At 37.9% G+C, this 12,833-nt stretch overlaps 1 protein-coding gene across 7 annotated transcripts in view; it reads left to right on the forward strand.

Annotated features, from left to right (window-relative positions):
• KAT6B (lysine acetyltransferase 6B) overlaps window positions 1–12,833 on the forward strand; it is a 207,508-nt gene that overhangs the window by 157,887 nt on the left and 36,788 nt on the right. For all 7 annotated transcript variants that reach the window (XM_066349991.1, XM_066349988.1, XM_066349994.1 and 4 more), the window contains exons 12-13: window positions 2,406–2,567; window positions 5,604–5,697. In XM_066349991.1, coding sequence (XP_066206088.1) covers window positions 2,406–2,567; window positions 5,604–5,697 — 256 coding nt within the window. The remainder of the gene's footprint in view (window positions 1–2,405; window positions 2,568–5,603; window positions 5,698–12,833) is intronic.

Consider the following 12,833-nt stretch of genomic DNA (forward strand, 5'->3'; position numbering starts at 1 on the left):
CTCTTTAGTGCTAGGCTGTAATGTCTGGCATTATATTTAATACAAGGAGGGTCATACATAGGTTTCTGTCATGGATCAGGCTTCCCTTCTCAGACAAGCTTGGGCCCACTCCTTTTTTCCAAGACCGATCAGAGAACACAGGTAACTCCAGCTGTGTCTTAAGAATTTTTAAAGCCCCTCTTCTATATCGGGTTCTTTAGGCAAGCTTGAAGGAAGAAGGCTGTTGTTGCTGGGAAGATTGGATGTTAATTCTTACGAAAGAGTAGGCATAGGGTTTCCCAGCCTAGGCACCTTTTCAAGCTAGATATTCTTTGTTGCTGGGGGCCGTCCTGTACATCGTATTTAGCAGCATCCCTGGCCTCTACCAACTAAATGTCAGTAGTACCACCAACCTCCATAGTTGTAACAACCAAAAATGTCCCCAGACATAGCCCATGTTCTTTGGGTAGCAAAACCACGCCCAGTGAGGAGAACTGGGCTAGAGGGAAAGCCAAATGCAAGCTATTTGTCCTCCCTTTGTTAGTCTTGGGATGCTCCCCAGCCAGCCCCAATCAGTTGAGACAGCAGAGCTGTTCTCAGTTGAGCTTAATGTCATAAGTTCAGCTTTCCCATTGGCTTCTTCCTTGGTGCTTTGAATTATTTCTGTTAATCAAAATAAAATGAAATCACTGTCTCATTATTTCCTGAGGGACAGACACATTGTTGGCTTTTAAGTAATTGTTAAATAAATCAATTTTAATCTGCCTGTGGGGCTGAAGCTTTCATAAATCCAGGGGAGTCTTCTTAAGGGGAAGAGGATCAGTCTGTTAGGCTGGTAGGACTGGGTTGCTGATTCAGGGCTGGTGCTTGGACTGTACAGAGATGAAAGGGAAAAAAATCAGAAGCAGATTTGTAAAATTTATTCATAAAAATAATTGAAGAAACTGGATTGGGTAAGGGCCAAGGTCCCTATTCTGGAATCTAAGTTAATATTTAGAATACAGTATGTACGAAACTTCTGAGCAGCTTCCTAAGTATCTTATAAAATACCATATTTTTTGCTCCAGAAGACGCACCTGACCAAAAGACACACCTAGGGTTTTAAGGAGGAAGATAAGAAAAAAAATATTCTGAACCAAATAATGTGTTAAAATATTTAATAAAATACCATATTTTTCGCTCCATAAGATGCACAGGCATTTTCCTCTCCACATTTGGGGGAAAAAGTGCATCTTATGGAGCAAAAAATATGGTAAATAAAGAATCATTACAGATTGCTACCATCCTGTCTTCTCTTACCTATTACTCATGAAAGCATGCCAGATTAGACCTTTCACAACTGGTAAAATTTGCCTTTGTCATTGTCATCTCTGTTTTTCTGGTTCACAGATATATCATTATTGTCTGTCCTTTTTATAATGTACTACCATTTCCAAAAGGACTGTACTCCCAAATACATAAAAGCTTCCTTTAATTAAAGAGAGAATTGTATGCTCTGTGCCCATTGCCCATATTTGATTATGTTGCTATGTGTGGGACCTAGGTTTCATCCAAGGGAAATAGTTATATGAAATCTAAAAATAATTTGTGCAATATGAGAACCTGTATTGTCCACAGGAGACTCAAAAACAGTCAAGTTCATTGTTAAAGAGCTCTGCTTAGCAAATATCCATTTCTCTTAAGAAAAGTGCTGGGGAAATTCTTCTTGAATCTGCTGTGATTTCTGTTTTCAACAAGTAACTACATTTGATCAAAGCAGTTGGCATCTGTGCTTAGCCTTCTGTCTATAGCCATCAGTATCACAGCTTGATACTTTTATTTTGAAGAGAAATAGACTGTAATCATGCTTATTGTAGGTTGAAATTCATCTCACTTTCTCTGTAAGTATTCCCAACATAGAAATTTTATCTTTTCCAATTATATTTAAAATGATGCTTGGGATAAAACCAAAATGGAAGCCTCTTTTGCTAATCCTCACTTCTGAAGAACCAGTGTAATAAAGTTCATTTATTTTATTTTTATGTGAAGCCCTTTTGAAAACAACATAAAGTTTAACTTACTTAAACAATATTTTGATCTGTTTACATTTCTTTAATTCAGGTTTACTTGGTTCAAGCAGAGAGGATTTGCATGATCATTTTTTACTCCTAATAAATTGCAAATAAAAATTACTTCTTAGTGGTTTGACCTTTCTTTGGCTAGCTTAAAGAGAAATTTAAGCTATCTTACATTTATACTAATTTAAGAGAAAAGGTGGAATTCTGATTTGCCAATTGACACCTATTTTCTGTTTAAAAACTCTACTTGTTTTATGAAGTGTTTTAATCTCTCAGTTTGGGATTTGGAAATAAAACCGTATAAAAGAAACAAATTTATATTGAGTGGTATTTTTATGTTAAATAATGTTGTCTGTTTCTCTTTGCTAGGTTGATGGGAATATGAGCAAAATTTATTGCCAAAACCTTTGCTTGTTAGCCAAGCTCTTCCTGGACCACAAAACGTTGTATTATGATGTCGAGCCATTCCTTTTTTATGTCCTTACAAAAAATGATGAAAAGGGCTGTCATCTGGTTGGATACTTCTCTAAGGTAAAACAAGAGCCAGTATGACCTTCATTTTCTTTTTCAGAATGTTTTTGGTACAGTCCAATTCTTTGAACAGGGCTTTTTTATCACTATAATTTGAATAAGTGACATGTGTTTCTGAAAAGTCAGGTTCTTGTTCAGAGCTCTTTTAAAAACAAAAACAATAAACATCATACTGAGAACTGTGTAAAGGACCAGCACAGTTTGCTATCTTGATTGCCAGCATCTGTATAATGTAAGAATAGCTGCTTGCAAACCACCTAGCATCTCTGATTTTCTAAATGTTAAGCTTATTATTTTCTTTTTCCCCTAAGTGGTGTCAACATGAAGCTTTCAGTATAATGTGGCCTGTAAGAAATAATTCTCATTGCTCTTGATTGCGTTCCCTCTGTGGTCATCAGTACCTCAGTGAATTGCAACACTGGCGTTTGGACTGTTGAGCGGAGATAATGATGGGTTTTACTCCTTCATCTCTCATTCTCCATGCTATTGTCTTAAGATCTAAAGCAGCCTCACCTTTAGAATGCCTAAGTGTCTCCATCTGTTAACATAGGGCAGCCCTTGCTGTATTGAGTGGTTATAGTTTGTCTTTCTCTGGTTCGGAACCAATTCTCTCTCATTCTCCTGCTCAAAAGCTTCTGAGAAACAGCTCATACACAATAAAGGAAAACTGAGTTTGGAGATATTTACCAAGTAATGACCTTACTATTCTTAGGCACCTAGGAAATAGTTTAATGTGCCCAGATGGTTATTATGAGACTTCCAGGCAGAAGGTAAATGACCCAAACCCTGTGTTTTGTTTCTTTTATGATATATCTTTTCATATTATGTGATAAGTGAATTTTAATGAATCAACTTTTGCATAATATAAATGGAATACTTTATAGAAATGTCATTTTCATGGGAGATCAAAAGATAGGGTATATATGAAGGCTGTTAACAAACTGTAATTTTTCTAAATTTAAGAATCAAAGACCATAAGCAAAAATACAAGTAAGTGACTGCGCCTGGCGGAAACTGCCTCAGTGTTTTCATCCACATATTTGGTAAAGCTCCAAAATAGAAAAGAAGAAAGTTAATTTATACATTGCAGATTCAAAAAAATGACAGAGAAGCAACACAGACTTTAAACAGGAAATCTATTTATAAGTATATAAAAAGAATAGTGGTAATGATTGTCCTTCCTACTAGAACATGGTATTCTTTAAATACACATGAGTTGAAATGTAGATACCTAGTGGTGCTTGCTGTCCCTGTCCTGCTGCGTCATGTGCTGGCCTCTGGGTCTCTGGTCGATGGTGACTCTTGTGGTTTGAGTCTCTGCCTCTCTTCCTCTTCGGGGCTCACGTTTTACTCAGAACAAGCTAACCTTTTCTCATTTTTTCAGTTTCTTTTATAGTATAGCAGCAATTACTGTCATTTCTTACCATACTTGGAATAGTAGTATTCTTTGACAGTGTAGTGAAACAAAAATTCATCCAAAAAATAACCATGTTAAAAGACTAGATACAAATCAAACTATATTCTAACGTGTCCAATTGGAATGTTAAGGACTAGGACCCTTTGAAGTTATATATACTTAAACCAGATTCTAGAGGTGATAGCCAAGATGACCTAGAAAAATTCAGTGTAAATTTTTACATGTATATGACTTCGCAAGCACGTAATAGATTGCTCTAAACAGGAGAGAAAGAAGGAGCGGCTATTTTCCCAAAGATTAAGATTTAGCTGTAATAATGTGTTAAGGGAGAATAAGGGGGGGGGGGGGGAGGACCACTGTTGAATTTGATTTCAAAAAAATCTCCTAGGAATAGGTAGAAATATTTTGGCATAAAGAGAAGAATGGCATCAAGAATGAGTTGTTTTAACCCAGGGTACATCTCCTTTTAAGTAGAAGGACCCATTTGTCTAGCTTTGCAAAATAGACTAATTATTTGAACCTTTGCCAGTGATGTTCACATTTAGCAATAGACAGTCCTGCTTCTTAGGAAAACTGACACATTATTTCTTCCTCCTCATTTCTTTGACTCCACAGACAGCTACAAATGTGCAAAATTTGGAAGCACATCTTCACATCTTTTTTACAAAGAAATCTTTAATTCTGCCCTGTAGGGTTTTTTCCACAACCATTTCCTGTGATCTTTCAAATAGGTTCATTAAAGATCTGGGTGTTCTGAAGTAATTCTTTAATGTGGTTAGTGCCATTTGTGGTCAATCTTATTTGTGGTTTATATTTGACCAAAGCATTCACAACCTCAAAAGCCTTTTCCAGATCGTCTCTGTGTAGGTTTTGGCGGCTTCTATGTACTCTGAATAAAATATTGGTGCTCTGATGCCACATCCCATGAAAATTGTAAATTCTTCCTTAACTATAAGAACATATTCTTCCCTGTCTTCCTCTTGGTTTCGGGATTTTGGTAATATTTAGGCCTCACTTGTTTGGAGGTTTAGGGATTTCTTGTTGCTGTTATCTCTTGTTCTGTTTTATATTCCCGGTTTGAATCGCAGATTAATTCTTTCTCCAGCTTTTAACTTTGACTTTTTATTCCTAGGAGAAGTGTATTTGTGCAAATCTACCCCCACACATACTATTTCAGTCTCACTGGGCGTTTGCTCAAAGGCAGACGACGTGTTGCTGTTGCGGCACTGTAAGTTCTTTAGCCAGGTAGAGGCTGAGTCTAACTTACCACCTGGGTGCTCTCTGGCTTTATTTTTCTTCTTGTCTCCCAAGTTGCAAGAAAAGCATTTCTTCCATCCTGTCTGTGTTGTTTCATTTCTCTCGTGCTGCCTTGGGTTCTTTATTCATATTTATGCTACTGGCTTCCAGACATAAGGACATAAATTGAGAGAAATACCTGGAGTTGACGGTTTATCATTAGCTGATGGTGTGATTGATTAGCGTTAGGATTATTCTGCTCCAGCCTCACCGAACACTTTGGTTCACCTGAGTAGACAGTGGTACAAGGCCTGTGGCAGGTGCAGGGAATTGCCCACTTCAGCAGAGTCCTGACATACTTGATCTGTTTCTCCTTCCCTCAGGAAAAGCTTTGCCAGCAGAAGTATAATGTCTCCTGCATAATGATCATGCCCCAGCACCAAAGGCAAGGATTTGGACGGTTTCTCATTGATTTCAGTAAGTGAAGTGCTTTATTTACTTTCATGATCCAGCGCGCTGATGGCTGTTAAAGGAAAGGGTAACATAAAACTTTATTTAACCTTTGTTGTCTTTATCAATAGATAATGGGTTTTCTATTTATATTTACATAGGTTAGATCTAGTGAAATCTTCCTCTAGTGAAAAATTTACTGCTGCTCACTTATTGTACTCCAGGAAATTGAGACTAGATCTCTCAGCAGTGTCACTAGCTCACAAAGCCATTACCCTGAATGAACCAGCAGAATTGCATTCCATTCCATGGTGTTCATGCTCATTAGCACCAAAAGAGGCAATTATTTGCGATTAAAGCTGAAGAAAGTGTTATTTAAAAGGATTTTCAGCTTTCTAAAATTTTGCCTATAATCTTGTACAATACAGGGCAGGAAAGGAATATTTCTCTTTAGAAAAACAATTCTTTAGATAGCCTATTCTTGGAGCCTCCGTAGTAGAAATAACTCCCTTGTTCATTTTCCTTTTCTATTATGGATATTATTATAGTGTTTGTGTCTAGCGGTTGTCTAAGAAATGTTTTTTATATACATTTGTATCTTTTGAATCTCCTTAATTAAAACTGCAATACTATATAAAAGTATGCACCAGATGATGTAAGAGAAATGGTCGTGTTTGTTTCTGTTGTATTACAATGGACGTGTCAATGTAGTGTGAAGGGTACACTTTGAGAGTTGATTAAAGATATCCAAATAACAGGAAGGCCAGGTGTTCCATGATAATAGTTATTTCTGACAATGTAGAAATCTGTCACTGGGAACCATTTTTTACCTCATTATAGTTTGTCTGATTTTAAACTGAAAGAAGAAAAATTCAGGAAATTGTGTGATTTTCATAAGGTACATAAAATGCCAAAACTACAATGTAAATTTGCTCAAGGAAAACCACGAAGAAATATGTCAAGGCTAAATTTATGTATTATTAGATACTGAAATATTAAAGTCTTGGTGTAAAATAACTGTATAGCAATTTTGGACTGATTTGTATGACTTATTGACATTGAAGGATATTTTTTGAAGTATTTTGTTTTGATTATCTTTGTATTTTTGGATAACATTTCTAGTTACTAAGTCTTATGTGTTCTTTCCCGACCTACTTTTCCCGTGGAGGATCACCTTACCAGGAGTTCACCATTTTTGTTTTACAGAGTCCTAGCTGTAATCAGTTCAAAGTGCAAATCCATTTGTCTTGTTCTGGAGCTTTTTGTGGCCATCATTCATAAGTTGTTCATAAATATTATAATTTCTGGTATGCATAGCAGCCATTCAAGACAAACTGTTGATAGTCGGCATGCCTAGAGAGTAAGGCAAACTAGTTTAGTGTTCAAGGCCTTCCAACATCCAGTTTCAGCCTATATTACAGGCTTTTTCACCTACTAATCTGTTCTCTCAAATATTCTAAAAATGTTTTCATACTTCTGATCTTTGTCTCTGAAGTCCTGAAATGGCCATTTCCTCTTTCCCCAGGCTAAGGTTTTTCAAAATCTCTTCACTTTGATCCCACCTTTAGAGCGTCATCTCTTTCCCCTCTTGCTTCTGTATCTCTGTAGGGTGACACTAATTAGACATAATGTACCCTTTGTTGTAATTATTGATGTGTCATACTTCCAATTTACTGTCCACTCCTTGAATACCATCTTCTTTGTAGTCCGTGGACAGTGCACTCAACACTCTGCATTATTTTAATGGAAGCTTCAAAATGATATGGTCACTGCCCACAGTAATTTTCTACTTGAAATTAAAAAGAGACTGAGACTTATTAGGTAAAAATGCAAGTCTCCAGATATAGTAGCATCTTATTTGTATGACATGATCTGGTGGTGAGGCTTTCTGCATAGGGGAACAACGCAGAACAAAGACATTATTACCTTCAATGGCTAAATATTTATGGCAGCCATTTTTGTGAAAACTGTATTAGAGCCTACCCTATATTTTTAAATGTGAAGTATGAAATACAATAGAACCCTTCTGGATGGCTCAGGGCCATCATGATGAATGTCATCTATTAGGGTGCGTCCAAGCAATGCAGTGCTGAGGGTATAATTTTAGATGTTCTCTTTCCAGTACCCTTGGCATTTCTTGTGCCCCTACACTGCAGTAGGTTAAGGAGTGTTGAGAAGCATTTGAATAATGTCTAAAGGGGATTGGTGGATTGGCGTTATTCCTTCAGAGACGAAGAGATCCTGGGAAGAATTTTATAACATACAAAGAAAATTGCAAGTAGTATAAAGCCAATAGAAATTTAATTTAAAACAAAAAAATAATTTCTTGGCTACTAAGGTTTTAAAGAAGATAGAGTACTCTGCTGAAAAAAAATTGATAGCATCTCCTTCTTTGGAATTACTTAAAATAATAGGTAAATACTGTTCTAGAATTATTTAGATCCAAATTTTTGTAGAAGGAAGAGTTTAAATCCTGTGACCTCTCATAATCCTTGTCAACCTCGTAATTCAGAACTCAAAAAGCAAAACAGATTAACCAGGATTATGGGTTTTCTAAAATCTGCTGTTAAGGGACCTTTTAATGGTTATGTTTATTTTATTTACATTTTGTACATGAGCCTGAGGTCTTTGGTCAGGGGATGTATTTTCAGTAATTCAATAAAAGTTGTAAGGCAAGAAAAGTCTTTATGTTGTTTGTAACAACTGCTGGTTTAGGAAGCTGAAGCGACTTGCTCACTTACACAGTGGACCATAGGCACTGGTGGAATGTATGTGTTGTGGGCATATAGAGACCTGTGAGTCCCCGGCCTCACGTTGTCTCCAGGCCAGGCGAGAGAAGGGGAGTGGTCACCCAGCAGACCAAAGGCTATCCTTGGAATAAGTTGTCTCTCTCTCTTCTGCAGTAGGTCACTTGCAGAGTTTGATCAGGGTGACTAACGGACACCAACTCCCTGCCTGCTCAAGCCACCTCAAGGGTCTTGTGACTGCCCAAAATTTAAGTGGGTAAAGGAAGGTGTGACTGCTATGGGTGGAAGCTGATAATCACAACTCTGTCCTGGATTTTGAGATTCCTTCTCTTTCTCAGTCAGAAACTCTTAAAGTCCTTGTTTACACACACACACACACACACACACACACACACACACACACACACCTTATTCTTCATCTTTGCCTGGATTTTGAGATTCCCTCTATTTCTCAGTCAGAAACTCTTAAAGTCCTTGTTTACACACACACACACACACACACACACACACACACACACACACACACACACCTTATTCTTCATCTTTGCCTGGATTTTGAGATTCCCTGTACTTCTCAGAAAATTTTAAAGCCCACCTTGTCTACACACACACACACATACACACACACACACACACACACACACACACACACACACACACACACACCTCTATTCTTCATCTCCACCAGACATCTCAAAACTTCAAAGAAGCCTCCCTCTGACAGCATCTGTGGTTCCTGGGAGAGAAGCAAGCAGATGCTCTTTCCCCAGATCTGGCTGGGGGGGCTGCCCAGCAGTGCCTTATCCAGCTCACGATTTTTTCATTTAAGTTTGAAATAATTTCAGGCTTAGAGAAAAGTTGCAAAAATAGTACCAAGAATTCCCATATACTCTTTACCCAGATTTTCAGATGTTAACATTTTATTACATTTGCTTTCTGCTTTATTATCTCAATCTCCCTCCCTCTTCTTCACCACCCCTCGTATCATTTATAAATTTATATATACATATAAATAATTCTTTTTCTGAATCACTTGAGAGTAAATTGCAGACCTGTGGCACCTTCACCCCTAAATATTTAAATATTTTTCTAAAAACAAAGATGCTATCCTGCATAATCACAAATTATCAAAATCAAGACATTAATGTTGATTCAGCACTATTATCTAATCTTATTCAAATTTCAGATTTGCCAGTTTTCATGAATGCCCTTTCAAGGAAAATAAAAAGTTTCCCCATCTAGGATCACATACTGAATTTAGTTATTAATATTAAGTCTCTTGAGTAATCTGGCATAGTAAGTCATTTTGGGGGGATTATTTTGAACGACTTATTTTGTACAGTGTCCCTCAATTTGGGCTTGTCTGATGCTTTTATGATGAGGTTCAAATTATACATTTTTTGGCAGGAATACCACAAAAGTGATGCTGTGTCCTCAGTGTATCTTAGCAAGGTCACATGGTAATTTATTTGTCCCATTACTGGTTTAAGGGTTCCTCATTACTATGGTAGTTACCAAATGGCCATTTTCTAATTCCATTTTTTCTTATTAGCTGATGTTTACTGTAAGGAAGAGCTTTCTTTATTAATATTTTTAAAGATTTTACTTATTGATTTTATGGCAAGGGGACGAGAAGTATCAATTCATAGTTGCTTCACTTTATCTATTCATTGCTTATTTGTTGTACGTGCCTTGACCGGGCAAGCCCAGGGTTCAAACCAACAACTGCAGTATTTCAGGTCAACGCTTTATCCACTGCAGCACCACAGGTCAGGCTCTTTTTAATTTTTTAATTTAATAACTGCTTTATCTAATTATTCATTTATTTATATAATCATAAACTCATGGATTTTTACTTTATTCATTGGTTTATAACTTGTTGCTTCCATTATTTATTTTGATAATCAAATTGTCCCAAATTTATTCAGTAGGAACTGCTTTAAGCTGGTTCCTTTATCCTCCTGACATGCCCCATCCTTTGAATACTTCCTTACTTTCCAGAACAACATTGTTTCAGATCATCTTGTTCTTTTTTTGACCTCTCTGTGGGATCACCCATTTCTCCTGAGGGCCTCGGTTCTTTATCATGGAAAATATAGATACCAAGATCTGGGCCTTGAGATGTGCTTATTGCTATAGGCACATCACTGTTTCTAGACCTTTTTAGGGGACAGAACCAAGAATGAGTGTGCATGCACACACACACACACACTCTCACACTCATACCTCTCATAAATTCATGCCAAAACCTTGTATTCCAGATTAATACCACAAGATTAACACCGCAAGAGTTTATTCTACCATGTTTCCATATTCGTAACTCTCCTCTCTGATAATGAGAAACCTAGCTTCCATTGTCCACAGTCTGTTTATTTACATGCCCAACCCTAAAGTACACATTAAGTGTTTTCAGAGTTCTTAACTCAGACCTCTGTGAAAAACAAACCTCCTTACTACATGCCAGTATTTGTACACAGATGGTCCCCAACTTAATGATGGGTCAACTTAGGATATTTTGACATTAAGGTAGTTTAAAAGCAATTTGCATTCAGTAGAAACCGTACTTTGAATTTTGCTCTTTTCCAGGGCTAGCAATATGCTTGCTGCAGGATTCTCCCGCGTGATGCCTGGCGGTGGCAATGAGCACAGCTGCCAGTCAGCCACATGTCCTGAGGCCAGACAGCCAATTTCCACTATGACTGTGCTGTTAGCATTTAAAAAACAATTTTTAAAAATATTTTATGTATTGACTTCAGAGAGAGAGGAAGAAAGACAGAGAAAGAGAAATACTGATTTGTTGTTCCACCCATTCATGCCATCATTGGTTGATTCTTATAGGTGCCCTGATAGGGGATCAAACCCACAACCTTAGCCTGTTGGCATGATGCTCTAACCCAGTGGTCGGCAAACTCATTAGTCAGCAGAGCCAAATATCAATAGTACAACGATTGAAATTTCTTTTGAGAGCCAAATTTTTTAAACTTAAACTATATAGGTAGGTACATTGTTATTAACTTAATTAGGGTACTCCTAAGCTGGCCTTTGCGCCCGCACTCAAGGGGCCAAAGAGCCGCATGTGGCTCACAAGCCACAGTTTGCCACCACTGCAACCAACTGAGCTACCCGGCCAGGGCCTAAATGCATTTTCAGTTTATGATGGATTTATTGGGATTTAACACCATTGTAAGTGCAGGAGCATCTGTGCAGTTCTTTTACTTTATCCTGATTGTACAGCACTGTGTTCATATGTTACTTGGATTAGTTCTTTTTTAATTTTAATATAACCACTTCCAGTGTGGTTATGGTATTCATTTGAAATACAGTTAGGCTTATTTGTTTCTGTTTGTTATCCACTTAAGTTTTTTTCTCTATCTTCATTGCCTCTTTCTTTTAAAGTATAAAACATTAACATGATTTTTCAAAGCTGGAACTATGTTAAGGGGTATACTGAGAGAAGTGTCGTCCCCGTCCCCATTCCCCCACCCAGTCCCATTGTCCAGTCCTTTCCTGCAGGTCTCCAGTCTGATTAGTTTCATCTATCTTCCCTGTGTTTCTTTTGTATAAATGAGAAGATAGTTGTGTGTTTTTAAATTTCTCTTTCTTTCCTACTGTTGGGTAAACAAGTTTGTAAAGTGTGTTCAGGTTTGCTCACTTGTATTCTGCTGGCACTGGGCAGTGTCGTGTGTGTGGTGTATGGAAGGCTGAGGGTGCCTGCCCTCGGGGCGGCAGACTGCAAATTGCAGACTGCAGTGGGGCAACTGTTTGCTGGAGAAGGGGTGTTTCTGCCAGGCCTGCTGGCTGGGGGAGTGCTGAAGCTGGTGAGGGCCTGGCGTCTGGTGAGTCTGGAGAACAAGTCAGTGAGTCCGGAGTGCTGAGGGGCTTGGGAGCCCTGAGAGAAAGGGAAGCAGTCTTCCCTGCCTGTTTGCTCCTCCACCATTACAAGACTTTAATAAAGGAATGGCCCACCATGTTCTGGCTCCACAGCTCCTTTACCATCTGCCCAAATCCAGTGAGAACATGCATTTGCATGGCATGGCCATGGCCGCCAGTTCTGCACCTACACAAAGGGTAGCACACTATAGATCAGGGGTTCTCAACCTGTGGGTCGCGACCCCCGTCACGACCCACAGGTTGAGAACTGCTGCTATAGATGTCTTTTATATTTTGCTTTTTTCCACTTAACGATATATCTTGGAAGTCACTCCATACTTCTTTATAGAGCTCTTCTTGTTTTCTTCTACAGCTTCATTGTACTCTATTGTATGATGTCCATAATTTCTTCACTTACTCTCCTAAGTGTGGGCGTATAGGTTGTTTCCAATATTTCACACTCTTAGAAGTGCTGTAGTGAGTAGCCTTGAGCATGTATTGACTGCTATATACTTATGTAGTAATTATAGTTGTTATATATACTTT

Source organism: Saccopteryx leptura, chromosome 9 (assembly GCF_036850995.1).
Source record: "Saccopteryx leptura isolate mSacLep1 chromosome 9, mSacLep1_pri_phased_curated, whole genome shotgun sequence".
Taxonomy (NCBI): Eukaryota; Metazoa; Chordata; class Mammalia; order Chiroptera; family Emballonuridae; genus Saccopteryx; species Saccopteryx leptura.